This window comes from Vulpes lagopus, chromosome 7, assembly GCF_018345385.1.
Source record: "Vulpes lagopus strain Blue_001 chromosome 7, ASM1834538v1, whole genome shotgun sequence".
NCBI lineage: Eukaryota > Metazoa > Chordata > Mammalia > Carnivora > Canidae > Vulpes > Vulpes lagopus.
The window spans coordinates 74,784,590-74,811,699 of NC_054830.1; the positions used below are offsets into that span (position 1 = coordinate 74,784,590).

A 27,110-nucleotide genomic window follows, 5' to 3' on the forward strand; every position below is an offset into this window, starting at 1 on the left:
TATGTATGTGAAAGCACGTGGCACAACACCTGGGATCAATAAAGCTTTCAGTACTCTTTCCTTCCTTGCCTGCCTACCCAACTTCATCAGCCAGACAGCTCTCAGAAGATGTAGATGAGAGGGTGTGCATATAAATGTAAATAACTCTAGGCCAGAATGAGATGAGAGATCAGGCAAAGTTGTATTTAGCAGAGGTAAGTTTTGTTCCTAAAAATGACTTTTTATTAATAACTCAATATAGGCAGGCTGGAAACAAAGGTAGCTTGTTAGGCATCCAGACTATGCTTCCAAGTGTCCTAATAATTTCAAGAATTTTAAAGTTTTGCCTGCACCCCCCCCCCCCACACACACACCTTCTCCACTCACTCACTCACTCACTCACTTACTCACTCACTCACATACTCTCCCATGAAAGGATCTACCAGTCATGCCTCTAGAATGACTTATCTCAGCAGGCATGACTCTAAAACGTATAAACATTTATTTAGTTCACTTTATTGTGACTCTTTAAATACCTTTGCCCCGTGGATGAAACTTAAAACAAATGACATGAGACAGAATAGCTTTTGTGATAATTTTTTCTTCTCTTTAGAAAAAAAAATATGTACAAAAGAAAGCTAGGAAGAGCCAACATGAAAGTGTCAAGAAAACATTCTGATAGGTATAGACAAGGGAGCTCCTTCTCTCAAAGGAGTTACACGTTAGTTATTACCATGCTAGAAAAATGAGATGCAGTTAAAATTCTAGAACAATTAAAAGCCACAAAGTCAAGCTGTTACTCTGGGGCTCTAGGTTGTAGATGCTCTGATACCCTTTCTGTAAAATAATACTGTGCAAACTGTAAAATATTCATTTTCATATAAAGTCCATACAATATGATATATAAAACTGTTGAATTGACAGGGGAGACTGGTGCAGGTTGCTTTTTGGAAAGAAGTCTGTAGTGTCACTTGCCAGCCCAAGGACATGATTCCAGAAAGATCTTGAGTTTCTTAGATGGGAGGAGCCATTATCTAAGGGAGAACCTTACATCCCCAACACCCCTGCCACTTGTTTATGTAAGTAAGTCTCTGCCACTTGTTTATGTAAGTAAGTGACTTCATTAATATATTACTTTAACTTAGAATGCAAAACAGGTTAAGAGACAAGAACACAAAGTTCTTTTTGAAAGGAATATTTCTTTCTGCACAATTGATTTTGAGATTTACCATTAACCAACATTGCCCTCCCCTGCAACTCAAAAGTTAATTTTCACTAAAATTCAAAAGTTCTGGAGGAGGCAGCAAGTATGGTATTAAAGGGTTAAAGTGAATTGTTATATTTTTATTTCTGTGCCTATAAAACTGAGAAAAGAAGGTTTGTGTACAAATATCACAAAACAACATCAATCATTGAATCAATGTGGTTCTTCAATGCACACTGGAACAAGAAGAAAATTTTGTTGGTTTTAAAATTCTGGCATAAATATATTAAAGCTGACCAAAAAAAAAAAAAAAATCAGGGCAAGCTACATCACTTCCTCATACAAAAAATGTACAAAACATTAGCCTCTAACTAGATAAACATAATACTTGTCTTCACAGTTTGACATCAAGTAACTGTGTGTCTTGAAGTATCGAATTGGAGGGTGATAAAAAAAAACAGCTTGTGACACCTCAGCTGTCTCAGGTGACTTCAGTCATGGAGGCAGAGTGATTCTGCAAAGACAAGCAGATGCAATCTCAGAATTGAGTTGACTGACTCGTGCACACACACTCTTCCCTTGCCATGCCCTTGTCTCCCGGCTTTGTACAGGCCGTTCTCTTTTCCTGAAATGCTCTTCCAACACCCCTCAAATTTTCACCTCTTCTGTTACATCTTCCCTGATACATATTTTTTAAAGTTTTAAAAATTTATTTAAGTAACCTCTATGTCCCATGTGGGACTCGAACTCACGACCCTGAGATCAAGAGTCGAATGGTCTACTGGCTGAGCCAGCCATATGCCCCTAAATCTTTCCTGATTTTTCAACCAAAATAAAATAATTTCCCCAACTAAACTTGGTCTCTATATAATTGTCTTATATTATACCTACTCAGCCATGTTTTAATAGAAACATTTAAGGATCTCAAAGTAACTTTGGTTGCATCCCACATTTTTAATGTAGTATTTTAATATCAAAAGTTCTAATTTTAAAAAAATTTTCGGTATGACTTACTGAGTCGTGAGCTATATAGAAATGAGTTTAATATTTTCAGATGTATAGGGTTTTTTGTTTTTAGGTATAGTTATCTTTGAATTCTTTTTCTAGAGAATGTAAGCTGTGTGATACAGATACTTTACAATTTCTTAAGACCTTTATGTGGTTTATTTTCATACTAATTCATGTGTTTTGAGGATTATATAACAATGCACATTAGGTCAACCTTACTAATCATCAATATATTCACTATATTTTGTTTGCTTATTAATTAGAAATGTGTAGCAATCCATACTATGATTGTAGCTTTGTCTCTTTTCCTTGTAATTCTGTCAATTTTTGTATATACAGCTTGTTTATATAACCCTTACCTCTTGTTTATATTATTTAATATTACAGAACCTTTTGCAGACCCAACATTTCCTCTTTTGTTTGAACTTAAAACCCCCAGTCCTCGGAGTCAGGAAATATAAGAAACTGTGGCATTAGATCTGATTATTACAGGCTTCTTGATGCCTGTTTATTTTGAGGACACTAGAGATTTATAGTATATTCTTGAGAGCTCAACTACACATTTTAGAACTGGAGCATTCTGTTTTTCAAGGTACTCTAATCTGCAACATTTGTGAAAATTAGAGCTTGATGCATTACTTGCCATAATGTGAAAAATAACTTATCCCTTTGTGTTTTTACTTTATTTTTTTATTTTTTATTTTGTTTTTACTTTAATAATATGCTTCCTTTTTGAAAAAACTTCTGTGGTCAATACTTTGGTCACTTTCATGTTTATAAGATTCTATTTGAGAGTAAGTGGTAAAGATAAAGTAATTCAACAGCTAAAGGTAACTAAAGGGTGACTTCAGACAGGTCTCTTTAACTCTGCAGGTATTTTCTATTTAATACAAAATCTATAGTATCACTAGTGTAAAATCAAGGGGGCCATTAGAATACCTCTGAGAATATTTTCTTAAACATAAATATTCTTTTACCTCAGAATTGCTGAATTAGAAGCACTTGGAGTAAGGTTCCCAGCATCTGGGCCTCAGCATAAATTGGGTTCTTTTTCTGCTAAGAAAAAAATGTCTCTCCCTCCTAACATCCGGAGACATGGAGAGACTTTATACCAACCCAGAGTGAGTTAATGCAATAGTTTCATCTCTAACTTCATTTCTTTAATATAAACTAGGTTTGACAGGCACACAATTGCTCAACACTAAGGGTGACTGCTCAGGTGCATGTGGGCATGGGATGCAGAGCACGGATAGTTCTAAGCTGGTCTCTTTAGGATCACAGTAATTCTGTGGGTTCCTAGAACAGGGCCACTATGAGATCACAATAACCCTATAGGACCACAGAATAATGCTTTGGAAACCTGACCATTTTTGTCTTGTTTGGATTCTATAATTTCTTACTTTTTGGTTTCTCTTTAGTACTTGGGAAAGATTTTTAGAAAATGTACCATGTCTCAATCAACTATGCTAAGGGGAATCACAGAGGGCAAATATTCAAATCTAGTTGATGTTTTAGAGGAAGAAAAAGTGCTGGAGCCTGGGGGCTCCATGTGGCAAAAGGGAAAGAATGTCTCAGGAGGAAGGAAAGGAGAGTGACCAGGTCCTCTCCCCATCCAGTCTTCTCCTTGAGGTATCTTGAACAGTGGGATGGATTTCACATGTCTGAATGCACACTCTGAAGAGAGGTTCATATTTTCTCTCAGATCCCAAAAGTTCTTCTTCCTGGGAAGATGGTTCTAGCCCAGAAATTACAACTTCTAATAGAAAGCACAGCTGTTGGAGTTGCACAGAGTTCTTGCCCACAGGGAAAAACACAGGGCATATTTATTTTGAAAGAACTGTAGCTCAAACACCCTATCCCCTACTGCATGTTTCCATTTAATGCTAAGAGATATAGGTTTCCAAATGGAATTACCTTGAATGAAAGACCAGGCTGTGTGGCCTAGGACAGCAAGTAGGGCCTTTAGAATTAGATGGGCCAGTTTTAATTTTGCCTTGGTGACCTTGGGCATGTTTCTTAAACTCTTTGTGCTTTTATTTACTTCATCTACAAAACAGAATTAATAATATCAATTTCAGGACTGTTGTGAGGACTGAATGTGATCACTTGCAATAAATGCCAATTTTCTCTTCTTGACCAACAAATAAAGAGTATAATCATCCTAACTACACATGTGGAAACATTTGGTATTAAAAGCATGATGCTTTGTTACTTGAGTCCTCTACAGTTGGCATGGAAGTCATCACCTGAGAAGTAAATGCTCTATCCAGCATCCTGTAGCTTTACTTTGACTGCCTTTACAAGTCCTATTCATTGTTTCTTATTAATTTCTATTTTCTTTGGAGGTTCAGATAAGTGCCTATAATCTGATTTTAGGTTCTTGGTTTTGTCTAAAATGTTCAGTTCAGATTTTGATTCTGGCTTGCCTCTATCTATCAAACATCTATTTCATACCTGGTGAATGCCAAAAAATATGGAGAAACATAAAACATAAGACATCATAGTGTTCAGATCCTCAAAGATCTCCAGGTTCTTGGGGGAGGCAGATATGAAGGGACACTGTTGGCATCCATTGGGTAGGACAATTCACAAAGGGCTGTGTATTCAGAAAAGGACTCATTGTATCCAGATGAGGTGATGTACATGGAAATAAAGATACATGGATAGATTTGAAAGAAGTTCAGCTTACTGCCTATAGTGAATAATAATATATGTTTTGAAGGAACCTTTTATCTCTCTTGCAGAAGATCAGTTTTTGAAACTGTTTGGCACTTCAATTTCATCCAGTGTAAGTGGAATCCTCCAAACTATGGTCTAGATGTCTCTGTGACCTGGATGTTCAACTATTAATTGTTCTGAGGGAGAAGGTAGACAGAAGTATGAAGAAGGTTTCCAACAGAGGGTCTCTTTAGGATCACAGTAACTCTGTGGGTTCCTAGAACAGGGTCTCTATGAGATCACAATAACCCTATAGGGCCACAAAATAATGCTTTGGAAACCTGTGTTGGGCAGAAGCATAGGGTGGAAAGGGGATGTGCTTAAATCAGGAAATTCAAGGCAAAGTAGACAGCAGTTAAAAGAACACAGACACTGCCGTGTTTGTGGAACTCAGTAAATATTTGTTTGCTTTTAAAACTCACCTTTGTCTTCAGTTGCTTCACCTCAGAAGTAGAGGCAACCACTCTGATCTTATCAGATACAGGAACATAATTAGATGGGGAATACCAGAGAGAGTCTATCTCACTATTTCATTATGAGGCATCACGATTTAGCCACTTTATCATTCAACCTGCACCAACAGGCCGTATATAAATAAACTAGGCACATTTTTTTCAGCAAGTTATTTCTCATTAAACCAAGTCAACATTTTCACCTTAATACAGGTCAAGGGAAAACAAACAGGATACTTGGCACTGGGTTTAATGGAGTGCCCTAGTTTTCCCAAGCTAGAAATAGCTCTATTGTTTTGTTTCTCTTATTAATAAAATTAGAAAGACTTCATTAAACACGAAAAGAAATAGGACAGTTCATCTCAGAGAGATGTCTGATAGTTAATCTTTCAACAGGGAAAAATATTATTATGTAGTATCCTGATAAGAAATACATGATAATTTCAGTGGGAGGTGATTTGCTTTTCCCTTGTACTATCTATAAAAATGGTTCTGTAAGGACATAAATACAAATAAGATTTCAAGATAAATAGATTACGGAAAAATTTTAGCAGGACTCAGCCAACTGAGCAAAAGGGCACAACAGTAAAGATTGTTTTGTGATTGTTTATACCCTTATATGTCTGCTTAAAGAACCACTTGTCTCAGCTCTCCCACTTGCTATGTGGCCTCAGGCAAGTTAAATGAACATAGCTATTTTCATATTCCTATTTTAAATCTGTGAAATGGGAATTCTATCAACCCAAAAGGTGTTTGCTTAAATAAGAAATGTATTTGTAAAGCACCTAGCAACTATCCCAGGCAAAAATAAGTGCTGGAAACCATCTTTAAGGTTATTTTCAGGAGGCAAGTCTTCACCATGGCTTTTCCTGTCTTCTCAGACAAAACACATTTTTTTACTTCATTTGTATTCATAAAGTGCTTTGTGGACTTCTGATTCAGCATGCCCTATTATGATTATTCATTTATATCCACCTTCCTGATTATCTATGAGGTCTTTGAGGACAAGGATTATGTGGCTAATTATTTTCTGTTATCTGACATGAAACAAGGCCCTGATGTAAATAAGTGATTGGTGAGTATGGCTGCATTAAATTTTTTGATTGTGGTCATCAAAATAGATCCAAAAGGACACTTAGTGATAATCTTTTTAAAGTGCTTCCAGTTTATATCTGTTACTGAATGTAACAACACCTTTCTCTTTCCAAATATTGTCCTAGTTACTAAATCAAATTGGCCTCCCATATAATTGGTTCACATTTCATAAATGTGGTATTCCATAGTAGGTCAAGATTTCTTAAAACAGCTGGGGTTTAAGTTAGGCATTACTAAGAACTTCCTGAGGATTCACAATTGCCAAGCTCCCAAATAAATACAAGACTAACTGAGAAAAGCTTAAAGTTCCTGAAGCCTTTACATCAGATTTTTATTAGTGTTGAGTGGATTCAGTGGTATCCTGCTTCCTATTAATTGTTCTGAGGGAGAAGGTAGACAGAAGTATAGAGAAGGTTGGTAGAGGAATTGATTAGTTTACGTCCCAAGATAATAGGCTTTGAGCCTGTGGGTTTGGTTTGCTAAAACCACTTTACTATACCTGTGCACTTAAGGTTTCCAGAGGGCTTTCTATCCTCGGGAAAGCCATTAGGGGTACTCCGCGGGGATCCTCAGGTTTGGGTTTAGAAGGAGATCCTTGCGTTCCTTTAAAGTTATGGACCACACACATTCCCTGCAGGATGAGGGGAAAAAAGACTGGAGTCAGACTGCAGCCATCAATGCCCGGCCATGTGTGAGGGTGGCAGGCCTTTCCCCTAGAATGCCATTGCCATAGTGACTTTCTCCCTTTGAGCCAGAGGGTAGAGACCCTGCAAAGACCTTGGGCATGGTCTAGGGTGTTTGCGGGGCACCTGGAAGGGCTGACGAAGCATCTGACTAATTACCACATGGCCAGTGATAATCAATCCACCCCACTGAGGCTGTTTCCTCACCCGTAATAACACCAATCTCACAGATGTGTAGTGATTAAAAGACACAATGAATGTAAACCACTTCATAATAACAGCTAACATTTACTGAGGCCTCTCTGGGTCTGGCATTGTCCTGAGAATTTTACCTTCCTGCATTTACCCATTCAACAGTCTTACAAGGGAGGTACTAACATCACCTCCAACTTAGATAAGGAGGCAAAGTTAGATCACTTGTCCAAGGTCACACAGAAATTTCAACTCCATAGCCCTTTACTCAGACCACTACACTACTCTGCTTCTTTACAAGTACCAAAGGCATAGCCAATAATCAACGTGAGCTAGTCTTCACCTTTTGTCCAAGAGGACCAACCTTAAATTACATGATTACTATTTGCTTGAGATTAAATAACTCCGTGGCAATTTTCTTCTGTTGTTTCCATGAAAATACTTTCCCTCTAAATTAGTATTCACTTTTCTTTATTTCCTACTGAGGCCCCCTTCATAACTGAGTCTGTTTTTACCATTTTCTCTGCTTCTTTTGCCCTCATGGAGTTTACCTGTTTCCATGCTCTCTCTTCCCTGGCTCTGCATCTTTGTTTCTCTCTCCAGCATCTTTGAATCTTTCCTGTCACTCTCCAAACTCTGCAGGACATTTATGTAAATATTTTCTACGTGGCTTTCTTCCATCTCACCCTCCAGCTCTGCTTAAACCTCCTCCATTCAACAAATGGGAGAAGTGGGAGGTACAGGAGCTCTGGAGTTGGAAAGACCCAGATCAGATTTATGGCTTATGGGTTGGGTGGCCATTTGGCAAGTTAGTTATCTTTAAGGCTAACTTTCTTCATCTATAAAATGAGGTTAAGAATATTGTCAGGCTTGTCAGCATGTGCCTTGGTGTATATAAAGAGTAAGGCACATAGTAATTGCTCAACTAAGAGTCTCCTCTCCATTGCATCTTCATAGGAAACACAAAATAAGAATGCCAGTATGCTGCAAGTATGCTCCTGTCTTCAGACTCTTCTCTTCCGGTCTCCTCTCCAAGACTCCACTTTGGAAGTTTCCAGTCTTTTCTAAGACATCCATCCACTCCCATTTCCAAGCTCAGTGTGTGCTTGTGAGGTGTGTACATGTGCACATGCAGATAACAGTGGGGGACCATGGAGTCTGTCTCCTGCCAGAAGCAATTCAGTAGCAGTTCTGGGTCTTACACAAGGACGATTTGTGAAAAACAAATTTTGACATTTGCCATCAACTGGGAAGGCAATAAACAGAGCAAACAGTAATTGATAGGTAGGAAACAGGGCTGCAAGTTACTGAGAAAAAACAAGTTTAATATTAAAGCAGGATTCGTCTACAGGGCCTTAGAAAATGCAAAGACCTTCACAGATTTAATCCCATGAAGATCTCATGGAATAGTTTGGGACAGTTAGCACAGCTCTTTCCAGGACCAAGGGGCAGCAAAATTATTTGGCTTTTGAGCCCAAGCCTGCATTTGTGAACTACTGATCTGTCTTTGAAAACCCTCTTTTCTCTTGAAGCCACCCATACTCATTCCTCTTTTAAAAAGCAGTCATTGGGAAATATCACCCAGGGGATATGTACGTCTCAGGATCATCTCAGTACCGCTTTTCCTGAAGCTTCACACAGACAATTTTCATTGAAGTCCTCCATCTTTTACTTTAGAAAGAAAGTTTGGATCCATTAAAAATAATTTTGAATTTGAATTAAAATTAAATTAATTAATTGGGAGATCAGTGTTCTGAATAAATGTGAGCATTTTCTGCATCTCAGCAGGTAAAAATGTCGGAAAACTCTAAGTTGGAGATTGGGAGAGGTGTATGTTGGGAAGGGCAATGAGGAGGCATAGAACAAGGAAGAATTAGGTCATAGGACAGTGAAGTCCATCTCTGTACCATGCCCTCTAAATGGGTGCTTTGGACCAGGGTAGGCAGGATGGGAGGAGGGATATCCAGAGTATGATGGCTTTTGTGTTTTAGGAGAAGCTTGCTGAATATGATTAGGGAATTCATTTCCTGTACAACATACGACTCTCCAAGCCCACTGATTTACTTACTGTAAATCCTCCTGGGTATATTTTAAAATCCCTAAAGAGTATTTAGAAACCGTATCTCTGTGGTATGCCCATAAAATAAAAAAGAAAGAAAGATAAATGAATTATTGCTACATGCTACAATACAGGAATCTTGAAATAATTATGCCAGGTGAAAGATGGCAAAAAATGGATGTAGACCATATGATTCCATTCATGTGAAATCCTAGAAAAGGCAAACTCATACAGCGCAATGGAAAGATCAGAGGTGGCGTGGGAATGAAGAGAAGGAAGAGAGAGGAAGATGTATCTGTAGGTCAAAATTGATCGAACTGTACACTTCATGTGCCATTTATTATCTGCCTAGCACACTTCAATAAAACTGTAAAAAGACAAAAAACAATAAAAATTAACATCTTCACTTCCAACCCAACTGAGATGAAAAGATTTTCTAGTTGAGCAGGTGGCTAGGCCCCCATCTATTTGAGGAACTAAAATCATCAGAAATGTAAGGATATGGAGAAAACTGTATTAACCAAAACTCTTCTCCAGAAAGATTACTATATGTGGTTGAGAGCCATCTGGAGTGGAAATAAGACCCCAAGAGCCATGTTTAGATGGTAACAGAAGCCTTCTAATTTTAGTCTAGGTGTGGCTAGAGGAGGGTTTTCTTACTGCTGAGTGGGATATACAAGTGTGAGGCCTGAGAAGGGCTGTCTGCTTCCACCCATGGTCTTTGTTTCTGTTCTTCCCTCAAGCAACACTTAGCTTCTGCTTTCAATACATTCTGAACAAATATTTAAAGAACATTGCTAAAAAAGAAAAAAAACAACATTGCTTTGATGCTATGCTAAATTTCTAGTCTGCCAGGCCTCACTCCTCAGCCCAGCGTTGAAGGAAGTAGAGTAAGCCATCTTCCCCAGGCATTCCTCTTCATGACTCTCAGGAGGAATATACAATCATATTTCTGGAAAAAAAAAACGTACTTTGGAAGTCATTTCTGCAGCAAAAAGATGCATAATACTTGGGGAAAAATTGCAACTTGCAAGGCTGGAGCAGGAGGAACACCGATTTACACTGTGGCCTGGCCAATCTGACTTGCCGTGATCCCGGACAGCCTTTCAGAGGGCACAAGACAGAAAAGGTAGAAAGAGGGAAGCCGACCTACCAGGAACAGGGCTACAGCAGTGCCCAGGATGAAGCCTGCAATCACATCGGAGCAGTGGTTCCGATACTCAGAGACCCGATTGAGGCCTGTCAGGAAGGCTGTGCAGAGGGTCCCGAGGCACAGCACTGGTTTAGCCAGTCGACTGCTCTTTGTCTTGATTGTGCTTGTGATGTACATCTGGAACAGGACAGAGACCACGGAGTGACAGGCAGCCTGTGTGTACGGTGCACACCCATGCATGCACGAACATGCACCAGCGCAAGCAAACAGGGTCCAAGCCCAAGGGGCCACTGTGACTAGTTGAACAATTCCACTAGGTCTCGTAGGAAAGAATTTGGGTAGGAAACGAGTGCAGCAAGAAGAACAAAGAGCCATACACGAATCACGTTGTTCTGTATTCCAGTAGGCCCATCTATAGAAATAGTGATGCAGGGAATGGCCACGTAATAAAGATCAGCTTTAGAGCATGCAGTTTTTATGCAACAAATTAAAAATCACTTGGGGTATTTGGAAACCCATATATAATGTCAGATTCCAAAAAAACCTTCTGTGAGAGTGATTTTATGGAAGACAAGGTCAGGTAGGTGAGTGGCTATACATTTTACTTTTGGTGTCCCTCAGAGTTCTAGTTGATTCTTCACACTTTTAGGCAATAAATACAAAAGCATTGACTGATTAGTTGATTGAAGTAGAACTTCCAAATGAGTGTGTCACACAAACAGGTTTTAGTTGTGCTAGAAACCTGATTCTCACATTCCTTGCAACAGTTGTGATCAGCTCTCTCTATCCATTTACTCTAGTGTGTTTTAAAACATTTAAGCTTTTCTACAGGTCCACGACGTCCGAAAGATTGGGTAGACCTGCCTGAGGAAAAGATGATGCAATTTTATGACACCTGAGTAGGCTGTTCACTATTGTGGGGAGCTGGGCAAGACTCTTAAAGTTTCAGAGGCTCCGTTATTAAATGGGTGTCTGGTGGTCTCTGAAAGAAGTCAAGTTAGAACACCTTCGGCAATAGTTACAGGAAACCACTAGAGGGCATTACAGATCTAACCCATAATTTCTTTAAAAATTTGAAAAAAGAGCTTGCAACTCTGAGAAACAGTAAGCTAACACTAATAATTGATAGTGCGTTTGTATGGCCTGAGCACAGACAAGTTCAAATAGACGTATTTTACAATTTCACAATGGAAACTTAATTTCCTAAGTTCACAATTCACAACAGTGGTGTGAATGCAGGAAGACGGGAGTGTCTATTACATGTAATAGATGTGCTGTGAAAAACTAGGCTTGGATCAGGTACACAAATGAGAGCACATCATGACATCACTCTGACGCTGTACGGGAAATGTTACTTAACATCTATACTCGATATATTTATCTTTCACATTTTCTGTTGTTTTTTAGGTACACCCTTTATAAATCTTTCCTATAAGATTACAAACTATTAAGGGCATGGGCTTATGGTTAGTATTCTTCACAGTATTAACCAGCACTTAGAAGATCCTTGTTGAATAATTTTTGAAAGCACTTCACACATAATAGGGGCTCAAAGAGTGTTCACACAATTGGAATCTTATATCGGGGTTTATCTGATTGTAGTCTGTCTGTGGGGCATGATTTGAATTGGATTGTATCTGAGTCCTTGAATACAGGTGCTACAGCAGCATCTATTCTGAGTGAGAGGACTTCTTTTTTTCTCAAAAGAAATTTATATCTCATTTGATGAGACAATAGATTATTATGAGTAACAGATTTATTTTATTTTATTTTTTTTCAGATTTATTTTTATAACAGTGTTCTACAAATTTCACACGGCAATGAGTTGAGTTTGATAAATATACAGAAAAGGGTTCAAGAGTATGTTGTTTCATATAACTTAGGTTCTAGATAATTTAGAATAAATGGATATTTTGAAAGTTGAAGAATATGCCAAATGCCTGAGAGGACTTCCTTTGTTTAAAAAATATGTGCCATTCTATCGATTGATCAATTCATCCATGTATCTATCATAAAGCGAAGAAGTCTTTCCAAGCTACAATTGATCTGTTTTGTTAAGTTGAGGCTTCTATGTTATCTACATGCATATTTCCTTAATGTGGGGGCAGGTAAAATAATTTTTAATCATATATTCATTAAAAAGTAGACCTAAAAGGAATAATTAGGAAAGCTAATTTTGGATAATTGGGGGTTAACAAATTCATCCTACAGATATGATCCTATGAACGTGACACAATGGAACCATTGTTTTGAAGAGAATATTCAGCAATTTACTTTAAACTGTACTGAATAGACCAGACCTGTAGTCAGTCACCTTCTTCCCACCCTGAATGTATGCATTTGGGTGATGTCAGGGACAATGTTTCCTCAGAGGCAGACTCTCAGAAGAGAGTGCAGATACTCTCACCGGAGCGGGTGGGAACAAGCTCCCCTGGGGGGTGGGGGGAGTCTTGCTCAGATTTTCGGGGAAGAATGGATTTAAAGGGGTCTTTCCTCTGCCTTCTCATTCCTTTCCCTTTCATTAAGAACCACTAGACTAGTCATACTTGGAATATAAGTTCAAATAAGGAAAAGGTGTATTTTTGACCACTCGTTGCTCTTCCACAGGTAAATGCACTGGATATCCAGCCTTTGAGCAGATCCCTAAACCTCTATGCTCCTCATTCTAAGGAAGCACAGGCCAGAGAAAGGGGAGATGAAGTCATTTCCAAAATGGATACAATTAAAGAGTAGGAAAATAAAAGGGACACCATCGTTTCTTCTTATATCTTAAGATGTGGTACACGCGTTAGTTTTTTTCTGTGATGAAAGCAAAAAATGTAAAGAGAACATTTATACTCTAGTGAGCGCAGTTAGAGCCTGTATGATTTGGGGAGGAATGAGAAAAGCGCAGTTAGAGCCCGTATAATTTGGGGAGGAATGAGAAATGAACTTTTGGGTGTTGGGGGTCTTGTAGGATCATCCGCCTCTTCTGGCTAAATGAAGAAGAGTGTCGGAATGAGCAGAGGAAAGCTGTGTTTTTCTCCTGGGTCTCCTGCACTACTCAGGCAGCCGTTTGCAGGAAGACCCACATCTACAAATTCGTAGGCAGGTGTGAGAAATGTGTGCTCTTCTGGAATCAATGAAAACTTGGGCAAAGAGTGTTGTTGTGGGCGGCGAGAGAATCCCAAATGCGGTGCCAGGAGCCTGGGTCTCAGCTTTAACTGTGAGCTCTCAGCTATTCTTGGAGCCCCAGTTTCTGCATCTGTAAAATGGGAAGATTTGACTAGGAGATTGTCAGCGTTGCCAGATTAATAGCCTCTGGCAGGTCAGTACATCACCCTGGGATGCTGGGGGCAACAGCGTGATGCTGTACAGGAGAAACATGCTGTACCACGTTTCATGCCCCACTCTCAGTGACAGTGATGAAAGAGAGAATGAAGGCGAGGGGGCAGAGAGACTCCCATCTCAGCCAAAAGCTCATCTTGGGAGTGACAGCAAGACTGGGATACTCACCGTGGCATATAAGGCGGAGTAAATGCTCAGGGCAGCGTGTTTGGAGGGAAAGGATCTCCGAGCCTTTTCTATCACTTCCATGTCCCCAGTACAAATGTTCCCATTGTTTATGAACTGGTGGTGTGCCCGGCAGTCTGTACTGGTGTAGTTCGGCTTGCACACTGTCAGGAAGTACGGCGTTAGGTGCCCTGTGACCACTTGTCCGGCGTTTACAAAAATGTCAGTAGCAAAAAGTCCGAAGGCAAATACCCCTACAAGGAGATTTGAAATGATTAGGAATGGTGACGTGTGTACAGTTTTGTCCCTGAGAGAAAACACAGTGGTCAGAGCCTACAACAACCTGTCAAAAAGGACCTCACCAGAGTCAAACTGTCCCCTCACTTTTATCTTTGCAGGGAGTGGTGCCTGCTTCCCAACTCATTGTTTCTTCCAAACTTATGTGGACATTCTGCTCTTGGCACTGTATTGTTTTACATAAGTAAGTCAGAAACAGCATATTCTAATGGAAAGAACTAGAATTCTGGATTTATACAGATTTGTGCTCCATCCAGCCCTAGAGTTATATTCATTCAGAGTCTCAGTTATTTGCCTTCTCTGAACCTTGGGACCCTCAGTCACAAAATGGTTGGGGGGGGGGGGATGATACCTCACAGGGAAGTTGGAAAGATGCCATAGGATAGGTACAAAATACCCATATTTTGTGCCTGGCTTCAATCGCTACTCAACATCAGTTAGTTCCCATCTTTTCCAATAGAAAATATATTATCTCCGGGGTCCTGTTTGGAAATGCAAATACTCCAAGGGGATCTATATCTATGGCATCATGGCAGCTGAGAGGGAATGAGGTTGTTAGGGTTTTCTCTCCCTAAAAGAGAGAAAAAAGGTCATTCCAGAAACCTTGATTGAATTGGATGTTTCACTTGACGTTGGGCAGGGAAAATGAGAAGAAAGGACGAGTGTTACACGTTGCTGCCTGCTGATGTAATAAGTTTCCACAAACTGAGCTGCTTAAAACAACACAGATATCCTCTTCTAGTTCTAGTGGTCTGACATCCAAAATAGGTTTCACTGGGGTAAAATCAAAGTGTTGGCAGGGCTGTGTTCCTTCTGGAAGCTTGCGGCTAGAATTCAATCTTTGTCTTTTCTAGCTCCTAAGCTGCCTTCATTCCTTGTCTCGTGACCCCCTTCCAGCAATCACATCATTAGGACCTCTGCTTCTAATGACACTTCCTTCTTTGACTCAGAGTCTCCTGCTTCCCTCTTATAGGGACCTTGTGATTACATTGGGCCCACCTGACTAACTCAGGATCCTCTCATCTCACAGGCCTGAATTTAATCACACCTGTCAACTCCTTTTTGTCATATAAGGTAACAAATCCACAGTTTCCAGGGATCAGGATACAGACATTTTGGGAGAGGAGGGCATTATTCTTCCTGCCACACTGACTTTGCTGTTTGGCTGAGAATCCTGTGGGTAGGCTTTGTTTCTTGGATTTTATCTGTCTTCTGGCAAATTCCACAGGATTAGTCTCAATAAGATTGCACATGGTAAAGCAGAGTTCCTTATAGGAAGCGTCGCTGTGAACGCTTCCAGAGCCCATCCACTACAGCTGTAGATTATCCGTGGACTATTGTCTGTTAAATATATGAAGAGGGGCTGCAGAGCCGAGGTACATACAAGTTGTTTGAAGGGATAAAGACTTCCGAAATGCAGCTCAATTATGGGAGCGGTTGGCAAGTGTGAGAGGCAGTGTTAACCCTTCTAAATGTCAAGGATCTGCTATAGTTTCAATTAAATTTCTACCCAACTTTGCCTCCCATATTCAATGTCCTCGATCTGCAAATTGTGCTGATATCAGCACCCAAAAGTTAATCCATTATAGCAGAAGTGAAGACAAGTTTGGCTGGAACCTTCATCCGGTTTTCATTTTGATCTGTATTGATTGCTGTAATTTTCTTTTTTGTGGCTTTGCCAGGATGTGCTTTATCACAATGAGAACTGGCTCTTTTAATAGCTTCAGCCGGCTCACTCTCAGAAGGTCTGACCTCTGAGAGTAGGCAATCATTGATCATTCGTGGCAATTTTCACCCCCAGGTTCTGGAAGTCTGAATGGGTAGAAATGTTTTTACACCTTCCAGCAAGATTCTTAAAGACCAGGTCTCTGGCTTTTTCAAGTGGCAATAAGTCTGGGCATACTTTTCCAGGAAACTAGGGTAATTTATGATTTGAAAAAGGAAAGGTGACAGCACTTTCCTCTGGCATCTTATTTGTCAGAAGTGCTTCCAATTAGGACGGGCTTGTTCATTCAGAGATGGGATTTCTAGGCTCCTTGGATCCGTGTCTGAAGTGCCAGCACTGTGGTCATGGTGATTCTGCGAAGGGCAGCTCTCCCTTTTAGTGTTCTGTGATATTTTTGCAGAAAGTTTCTTTCCCTTCTTCTTCTCTGCCTCCTTAGGATCGTCTCTGCTTCTCCTGATGGCTTAACAAGCACCTGCTTTCCAAACACTTCATACTGGTGCATTTGATCTATCTTCAGAAGGGCATTGTGGCAGCATGGGGAATCCACCTGCCTGACATGGGCCATGCCAACAAAGGGCTGTAGAACCTGCAGCAGCGATTCACAGATAATGTCAGCTCACACAGGGCCTTTGTAATACACTCCCGCCACTGCTCCTAACCCTGAGCTCCTTGTGTGTATTTTACAAGCCTCAGAAGCTAACAATAGCAACTTTTGTCCTTTAGGCTTGGGTGGAACACCTTTTATGGTCTTCTGTATTGCAACGTGTGATTGAAGGAGAGGTTTTTAAAATATCTATAGAACCTACGTTGGTGTCAAAAATTCTTTAAGTGAGGTCATAGTTTTGGAATTTTAACAGGTACATTTTTCATTCCTATAACCTTCCCTAGTGGGTTCTATTTATCTTTATGAATCTGCTCCCAAAAACATTCCTTGCTTCAGCGGAGCTGATCACATTTATGAATGGATTTACAGCCAACACAATAGTCTACAGTGCTTTTGATTTGCCAGAGCTATGTGCTTGAGACACTTGTCAATATTGTTGTTGCTTTGTATGGGAATCCAAAAAGGGTTGGATGGGAAGACTTTGAACCATGGTCTGGAGGATGAGACCACTGAGTTTAAAAAATCAACCTTAAAGCAGGGGAGGATGTGGTTGAGGATGACACACAAGGAGGAGATAGAACTCTGGTTGAGGGAGTGAAGAGGCAATCCCATACTCCACCTCATGCTGGTTGTCAAACCCAGGGGCAGGGCAATAGAGAGCTCTAGAGCAATTTTTGGAAATCTAGTTGAAATATGTCCATCTCTCTCAGCGTAGAGCTCAGGAACCCTGAAAACCTTTCAGAGAAGCTTCGCATCCAGCACGGAATCAGAATAGGGTGCCCATATTAGCAATGGCAGAGGGAGGGTCAAATTGGTTGAGCCCGAGCACCACCTCTCAAGACTCACAATTCTGGCAGGTTTGGGGTAAGTGGTTGTAAATTCCTTCATCCCTAAAGGATGACAGGCATTAGAATGGAGGGGACAGGAGGCCTAGAAAGGCTTGGAATTAGGACTAAGAGATTGATGATGATGTCTGTGGTCCTTGTCAGGATGACATACATCAGCTACGGAAACCTGAACATGCATCTTTGTGGCCTAAATATGATACCTGTCAGGCAAGCCAAAGGATGAAGAAAGAGGAAGACAAAGGTATTAAAAAGTCCTCCCCGCCCCCCTCAGGATTTTATCTATGTTCATATGATCTCAGTATTTTGGGAAAAGTTAGGATCTTTGATCACTAGCAATTTAGGACATGGAGGTAAAACTCCGGGACCCGGTCCCTGCTATGGAATTGGTGCAGGGTTCTACCCCTTTACTCAATGGTGAGCATAGCAGAAGCAGTGATAGAACCAGGAAATGTGCATAAGAACTCCCAAAGCCACAGATAATTGGCATGCTAGAAAAAGAAAATAGGACTCATACCAGGATACCTTTAGGCCTTCCAAACAAAGAACTGGTCAAAGTACATAGCCAGACTGCCTGGTGCCAAGGAGGATGCTACTGTTTTGCACACAGGTGATCTTCATTGGACAGCCTAGCCCCAGATTGTAGGCTGGTAATGGAGTGGGAAGGGATTGGAGGGGTGAGGGAAGGACTAAATTCCCTTTTGCCACAAAGATCCTGTGACTTTAGGTGGAACCTCTAAACTGAAGGCCAACTATTCTATATTAAATTATAAATGTGTAATTTCCAGTTTAAGATGGCACCTTGCTGATTGCCTCTGGTAAAGCATCTCTCAATTGTCTACTAAAGTATACACGATGCCTGTGTAAAAAAGATGGAAACTCCTAATGCCAATCCAAAGGGAGAATCAGGAAAGGGTTTCCACTATCAGTAAGTGACATGGAGTGGGTTTTCTCTCTCCCTCTCTCTCTTTCTCTCTCTCTCTCACGCACACTTTTACTTCATGAAAAATTCAAGCGTCTCCTTAGAAGACAGAGATCAGGGGAGAAAATCTAGGAAGAGATTTCCTTTCTCTCCTACCATCTGGCCCCTGACTCAGAGATTCAGAATTGAGATTTCTCAGAAAATAGGGCTGTGGTCACTCTACTGGATGAGTTCTGCTCTTTGAATTTGCTTGAAACTGTTTCTTCTCCTTCTTCATTATTCTAAATGTATTCAGAGACATACTCGTGGGCAACAGTTAGGTGGGAAATGGCAGAGGCATAGCAGTGGCCTCTTCTGGGAACAGACCCATATGCTCTAGAGAGCAGTGTGTGCTGGGCACTGTAGTTTTGTGTGCTTTTCATCTTTACAGCAGTGGGGTACAAGGGGATGCCAATCCACTGGAGCTAAAGAGCTCCACCAGAAAGCCTGCTAACTGGGGACTGGACTTGTGCTGGGCACACCAACCTGCTCTCGAGCTGTAGCTCTGAAGCCAAGAGCAAGCCACATTTCTATCTGTTGATGAATTCTATGTATAGTGGATAGGAAGAAGGAAACAATCACATACCGCATAGGGTCTTGAAAAAAATAATCCCATTTTAGATTGGTATGATACTATTTTACTTTTTCAAACCCTGTGTTCCAGTAGGAATTTTACATTTGTGTGATTATTTAGTGATGTCCATCTCTCTCATTAGAACTATAGAATATACAAGTTCTCTAAGAGCATGGAACACACCTAATTTAACATTGCATGTGAGATACCATATGATCAAACTTGGCGCATAGTAAACATTTAGCACATATTTGTGAATCAATTAATGAACTGCTAAGGAAACTTCAGAGTAATAATAGGAGAATAGGATAAAAAAGCATAGGAACTTGTCCAAATTTTCCAGCTCATGTTAGTGTCTCACATCCCCGATTCTATTAAACATAGGATTGACATTAAATCATTTAGGATGTAAATTGTAGGGACCATGTCTCTTTTTTATAAACTTCACAAAATCCAGCATAGTGCTAGGCACTTAGAGAATAAAGAAGATAACTGAAAACTGGGGTCTTATAAGTGTCTCATAGATCGGGAATCTTGTAAATCTTCATTTGAAAATTAAAGAATTCTCCATTTTCAATGCAGCAAGAATGAAAAAATGATCTTCAATTGGAATATAGAGATTCCCGTTATACACACAGGAAAGATGTCCTACCAAGGAAATCTGTGAAATACAAGGAATCTGGAAATCACGAACAGTTTGGGTACAGTTTTATATTTAGACATCTTTGAGACAAACGTCCCCATTTCTGACCCTGAGAACTTGCAATAGTTGTCAGTTTAAATATTAACACAGAGGCACATGAAAATCATGACCCCTACCTATTTTCATGTGGAAGAACTAACATATAGAACTTTCAAAAAGAAAAGGATATTGAAAAAGACATAAAAATGAGTTATCTGGGTTAGGTTGGTAACTGTACTCTCTGAAGAGGGGAGGAAATCCCACTCCTCCCTCAACACATGTTCTCAGCTTCTTATCAAACATTTCTAAAAGAGGGCTGCTCTCTTGTCTATGTTTGGTGAAACAATGCAGTGAAAGAGAGGACTGAAGAACTATTGTGCTGTGTGACATTGAGAATGCTTTGAACATTTTCTTGTGTTCAAAATTGAACCAGCTTTGTGAATCTTTTGTCATAGCTTTCCTACTATGATGTTCAAAAAACAAGGAACATATCAGTTCTTAGCCTTTGTTTTAGTGGAAAATGGATGAAAATCCTATCCTACACAAACGAGTACAAGATTGGCATGGGTTCATCAGTGCCATTTTAATAGTGGAAGGGTAACACCTAAGGAACTCTTATGTTCAGTTTCCTCAACGTACATTCTGATTCGATCACCAACTCTTAATTTTAAATCTCATCTTTCATCAAATCCCCATTGTAAATGAAATGTAAGATACAAAGAATTGCATGGAGTTCCTTTTTGCTTTTACTTTTGCCATATCTAGATCCTTAGTCGAAAATCTCAGTGGAGACAGTCACCTAGCTGGCGTTCTCAATTCGGTGAATGCCATTTTTTCAGGAAACAACCATTTCTTTAGGGAAAAGAAGATGATGCAATGTCTTCTTTTTCAGATGCTTTATTCAAACTGAAAGTTTCCTAATGAGGAGACTTATCTGTGGTTACCATGTTCATCCCATTTCCTTGCAAGGATGTACTGCACAAATGAGATGTTTGAATAAGAGTGCCATGGATACTAGGGAATAATAATAATAAAAATAACAGCAACAATAGCTAATATGCTACGTTTAGTATGTACCAGATACTGGCCTACATGCTTTAGAATGTAGTTCACTCAGTCCCCACCACAACTCTATGAGGTAGACAACTGTTAGTATGCCCACATTTGACAGATGAGGAAACTGAGGCATAGAGAGGCAATTAACTCAATCAAGAAGAGCTGGGATTAGAAACTAAATAGTATGGCTCTAAATCCATATATATATATTTTTAAAGATTTTATTTATTCATGAGAGACACAGAGAGAGAGAGAGAGAGAGGCAGAGACACAGGCAGAGGGAGAAGCAGGCTCCATGCAGGGAGCCCGACGTGGGACTCAATCCTGGGTCTCCAGGATCACGCCCTGGGCCAAAGGCGGCACTAAACCACTGAGCCACCCGGGCTGCCCAATCCATATTTATTTTTTTAAGATTATATTTGTTTATTTGACAGAGAGAGAGCATGAGCAGGGGGAGGGGTAAAGGGAGAGGGAGAGAGAGAGAGAATCTCAAGCATGAGAATCAAGAGAGAATCTCAATCTCCATGCTCAGCATGGAGTCAGAGGTGGGCTCTATCTCACGACCCTGAGATCTCTACCTGAGCAGAAACCAGGGGTTGGATGCTTAACCAACTGAGCCACCCAGGTGCCCCTAAATCCATACCCTTAATCATAATCTTCTAAGCTTATATTTTCTACTTAAAATATGAGTAGGCATCAGGCCATGAAAAAAAGCACTTTAGTTCTATTTGCTTGGTCACACAGACACACACACATACACATACACACAGGCATTGAGAAGAGACAAGGATTTAGAACATGGCCCCAATGGAATGTATTGTACTTGTTACAACAGAGCAAGGGTTCCTCAATATTTTAGGCAATAGTTTTCCAACAAGAATATCATAGAATACTTGAGATATGTTATCATTGAATGAGGTGCTTTCTTCACTTTACAATGAATCTGACTTCTTTTCTAGTATAATACAACACAATCAGTGCACAATGATCTACATATCTCAAATATTATTTTATGCTTCAAAAAGAAGTTTCTAATGCAATTGAATATATCAGTTCCTTGGACAGTTAATTTCAGGTGTTCACAAAATAAGATCTTGTGGTCTCTGTTTCCTACAGATGCCATGAAAACACCAAATGCTGATAGCAGTCTACTTGTCTTGATAGCATGATTTTAATCCTAAGAATAATTTTATTTAAATCAATGAATCTGAGCCTCAGATACTTTATATCACAGGGTTATTATGCAAATCACAGAAATAGTTGTAAGAACATTTTATAAATTGTGAGCTTGATTAGATATTAGTTACTATTATTTTTATAACTAAGGGAAATAAATGTTCTCAGTACAGGTGTTTTAAATAAATTGATTATACAATTATTTTTATTTTTTAAAAGGATTTTATTTATTTATTCATGATAGACATAGAGACAGAGAGAAAGAGGCAGAGACACAGGCAGAGGGAGAAGCAGGCTCCATACAGGGAGCCTGACATGAGACTCAATCCTGGGACTCCAGGATCATGCCCTGGGCCAAAGGCAGGTGCTAAACCACTGAGCCACCCAGGGATCCCTATACAATTATTTTTAAAACACAGGAAGGAAACAAGAACTTTATAATTCTGACAACTTCAATCAAATATTCGATTCTGTGATGTGTTATTCATTCTTTGTATTAATAAAGCAGCTATTACACTATGATGAGCTGGTGGTTTTAAAAAAATACCCTATAGTTGTCATTATAACTACTCATCAGTAAGTGAACATAACAGATAATTACTTAATAAAGATGATGGGTAATCAACTAGAAAACCCCCCAAATATTTTTATAAATGAAAGAACACACATATTTCTACTTTGCCAAAACACAAATTACATAATTTTCTGTATGGTTTCATCTCAACAGGAGTGTCTACTTTAGTCCTCCTTTCTGAGGACACAATTTCTCAGTGTTTTTCTCTCAAATTTCTGATTCCTTGCTTATTTTTGCTACCTTTTTTTTAATATATTTGTTTATTGGAGTTAGATGTGCCAATATATAGCATAACACCCAGTGATCATCCCGTCAAGTGATCCCCTCAGTTTGGTAGCCTTTAAATATATGCTTCCCAGTTGCCCTAGGCAGTGTGTGGATCCAAATGCTGGTTGAGAGAGACAAAGATCCTAAAAGTTTGCCAGAGGCAGTGGAATTTTTTTCTTTTTAAATTATGTATGTATGTATGTATGTATGTATGTATTTATTTATTTAGACTGTGCATGTGTGTGGGGAGGGGCAGAAGGAGAGGGAGAAAGAATCTCAAGGGGACTCCATGCTGAGCACAGAGCCTGACACCAGGCTCGCTCTCACAACCCCAAGATCATAATCTGAGCCAAGGCAAGAGTCAGATGCTTATCTCACTGAGCCACAGAAGTGCCCCAAGGCAGTGGAATTTTACAATAAAATGGAGAATGGGGATGCAAATGATTCTAGGAAGTATGCCCCAGATGCAAACTAAATGTGGAGAGGGAAGATTTTAGATTCCCTTCCTATCAAAGAATGTAACAATTGGCATATCAAATTCTGGAGGGCTTCCAAATAACAGCCCTGGAGTTCCACCCTTTTTGATCATGTTCCTAAGTTTCTTTTTTTTTTTTTTTTAAGATTTTATTTATTTATTATGAGAGAGAGAGAAAGAGGCAGAAGACAGGCAGAGGGAGAAGAGGCTCCATGCAGGGAGCCTGACATGGGACAGAGACCAGGGATGCTCCTGAACATCCTACAATATACAGAACAGTCCCCTACCCCTATGCAGAAAAGAATGATTTGGCCCAACATGTCAGTAATGCTGTTGAGAAACTCTGCTTTACAGCAAAGTTCCCTGAAGTGTCATGAATTTGCATTGGTTCCTCAGCAAAGTGTTGAGAAAGTGGCATTCTATTTGTTCCTTTTATTAAACTCAGTCTTTATTTGTTGATTTTTTTAAAAGTCAGCCTTTAAACACAGGTGCTGAGAAGGCCCTCAAGGAAGGATCACTAGAGTCTCAAATGACTATTAACTTTCCTCTTGATAATGAGAGTAACCTCTAGAGTTCTGGACCAGGAGTCTTGCTCTGGTCTGGAATGTTCTCATTCATGGAGGATGACACTCAAAGGAGAGCAGATTTGTTCTGTGCACTGAGCAAAGCAACCACAGGCAGCCTCATCACAACTTCTGGAGACCTACGCAGAATTCTGGTGGTGCCTTTTAGTTATTCAGGGCTCCCAGCCCCAACATCCCTCCCTCTTTTCCCTGCATCTTTGTTCCCTAGAAGGAAGTACCAAACCATGTCAGTCTCAGAGTCTGGTGGCTTGGTTGCTCATGGAGCTCAGAAACTTAGGTTCCATTTTTCCCTTAAGAGCCATCCTGGCTTTCTCCTCCTGATCTATATCCTGGAGCTTCAACTCTGGTTTCTATTGGCGAGTTCCAGAAATATCTCCATTTGCTTATAGGCCCATGCCCTGCCTAGTTTTTGGCATTTTCTGTCAAGGTACAGCCTCTTGACTCAGGACTAAAGGTGAGTGCCTGGGTACTGAAAGCTACTTTTTTAAAAAAATGGAACCTTAACTTCTTCAGTTGGCACAATGGGTACCCTGTTTCCTAGGATGGTCGCTGTCCTGCTATGAAGTCACTGCCAACTCTAGATAAGGCTCTTGATATGATAGCCTCTCCCTCCCCACTTAAAATTGCATGTCTGCTCCTACAAGCTCCCCATTTCCTTTTTCTACATTATTTATCCTCATAGCACTTATCTTCTAATGAACACTATAATTTATGTATTTATTTTGTTTAATGCTCGGCTTCCCCTACTGGAATATAAACTCAGTAAGGGTAAATAAATCTCTATTTGGTTCACTAATATGTCCTCAACAACTTAATCAGTGCTTACCATATGGTAGATGCCCAATAAATTTTTTGTTGAAGGTTGCATCAATGTGATCAGTCCTCCAGTTTATAATTTAATTATAAACACTGAATGTACATAGAAATGGACTTATTGAATCCAATTAAGTCTCTTTTTAGATAAAGTACATTTAAGTGACTTTCAAAATTGAGAAGGATTTTCTAGTTCTCAAAAAGGCTGACATTAAGCTTGTCTCAGGGTATCAATTCTTATGACCATAAAACACTGTGACCTTTGAAGCTGCATTTAAAATATTCATGCTCCATTTAGATCATACTTAATTTATGGCAATTAATTAGTGTTACATGAATTAACTGTTTACCATGGTACTTTCTATTCTGTCCAGTGCTACCTAATCCTCAGACCCGACCTAAATGGCATAAGACTTGCTTGGTATTTAATTAAATTTTTATTAGAAGTAATAATGGAGCAACTATGTGATCCCAAATGGGAAGCCCATAATAAATAGCTTCTGGGTGACAGGCTATTTTAGTTGCTAATAGACAGTCTAATCTTGACATATTTGGATGAATTTGTTTTTTTTTTTTCTTTCCTTTAACCCAAAAGAAATTATTTATTCAGGAAGGGAAAGTTAATTTAGTTTTCTTTCCATATGACAAACAACCCCAAAGCCCTCATCAAATTCTAATTTTTTATTCATTACTATTCAATATTAAGTCAAAAAGTTACTATTTAATAATTGATATTTACAAGGATATGTCTACTCAATGTATTAGTAAATATAAAGGATTTAACTAAACTTATCTTCATGAATTTTTTGGAAAATGTAACTTCCTTATTTGGTCTTTACTGCTGAAAAAAGAATGTAGGGATTTATCTCTTGAGAACTTAAATCTGGGTGGTGTTGTTCAATTTAGTGTAACACCAAAAAAGATGGTATAAGAAGGTAAAGGAATGGAGAGGAAAATGATTAGGAGAGGGAGAAGTCCAAATATGTGTTCTAATTTGACTGCATTTGTTTTTATAAAATGTTGGTGAAATTTGTTAGCCCAGTCAATTCTTTTCCTCCCTTCCCACATCATGTAAACACAACTTAAGAAATTAAATCACAGTTTAGAAATGGGTGGAACCTACATCTGCAAGGCCGGGCATCTTTCTTATATTGACCACTTTGGAAAAACCAATTTATTGTTGGATCTGTCAATCAGAGCAATCCCATCCTCTCTGTCAAGATTCATGCAGTTAGAATTTGTCTACAGGAGGAGATGGCTTCATTTGAATGTTTTCCCTCTGACTTCAAGATTCTTGCTGTTTTCTCACTGAAAATTTAATTTGGATCTGTGGGGCGGGATGAGGGGATACTGTTCAAGTCCATGCCACCCAGACTAGAGAAGTCTGAGAGCCAATGTACCCCTCTCAGCTCTGTTTTGTACACTGAAGACCACGTGAAAGGACTTGGCTATCTTCTGGATAGCCTGTATTTTGCCCCTATTTTTCCTCCCCCTTGCTCCTTTAAAAAAATGGTTAGTTCTTCTTCTGATTTTAAAATTATACATACTCATGATAAAAATTGGAAATTATAGAATAGAAATCAAAAGACAAAAATTATTCAACCGTTCTCCTATAACTCAGAAGTGACAAAAGTTAACTGTGAGTGTATACCTTCAATCTTTTCTTTCACTGGGATAAATACACACACACACACACACACACACACACACACACACACACAGACCCCCCCTCTGATGTTGTATCTTTCTTATTTTGAAATAATTACAGATTCATAATGACTTGACTTTTTCATATAACATTATATCATGAATATTTCCCCTTTCATTAAAAATTCTTAAAAATAACATTTTCTGAGGTTGCAAATAAGAGTGTTAGCATTATTTTGAAAAAAATTGTGTCATTAGATATTTCTAAGTGTGTTATAAAAAATAATTTTAGTCCAAAAAATTAATCTACATCAATGATCATCTCCTTAGGATAAATTATTTGAAGTGGAATTTTGGGTTAAAAAGGATAGCTATTTTTTCCCCAAAGATTTTATTTATTCATGAGAGACACAGAGATAGGCAGAGACATAGGCAGAGGGAGAAGCAGGCTCCCTGCCCAATGTGGGACTCGATCACAGAACCCCAGAATCATAACCTCAGCCAAAGGCAGATGCTCAACCACTGAGTCACCCAGGCACCCTAAAGGATAGCTATTTTTAAGCTACTGAAATACATCATCAAACTGCTATGCAGAAAGAGTATATGGATATAGTTCTTCCAGAAATGTATTCGAATCTCAAGTTTTTCCTCACACTTGACAGCAAAAAGCGTTACTTTACTTAAAAATATTTTGCTAATTCAATACTGGTCATTTTGTAATGAGAAGCTGATCATATTTGTCAGGAAATACTATTTGTAATGGATTCTAGAATAATTACATAAACTGCAAGAGA

The 27,110-nt window shown here is 39.3% G+C and overlaps 1 protein-coding gene across 1 annotated transcript in view; it reads right to left on the reverse strand.

Annotated features, from left to right (window-relative positions):
- Positions 1-516: 516 nt before the first annotated feature.
- PLPPR1 (phospholipid phosphatase related 1) overlaps positions 517-27,110 on the reverse strand; it is a 258,906-nt gene continuing 232,312 nt past the window's right edge. The window contains exons 5-8 of the mRNA XM_041760585.1: positions 14,039-14,289; positions 10,544-10,720; positions 6,956-7,087; positions 517-1,697 (exon numbers count right to left, since the gene is read on the reverse strand). Coding sequence (XP_041616519.1) covers positions 1,665-1,697; positions 6,956-7,087; positions 10,544-10,720; positions 14,039-14,289 — 593 coding nt within the window. The 3' untranslated portion in view covers positions 517-1,664. The remainder of the gene's footprint in view (positions 1,698-6,955; positions 7,088-10,543; positions 10,721-14,038; positions 14,290-27,110) is intronic.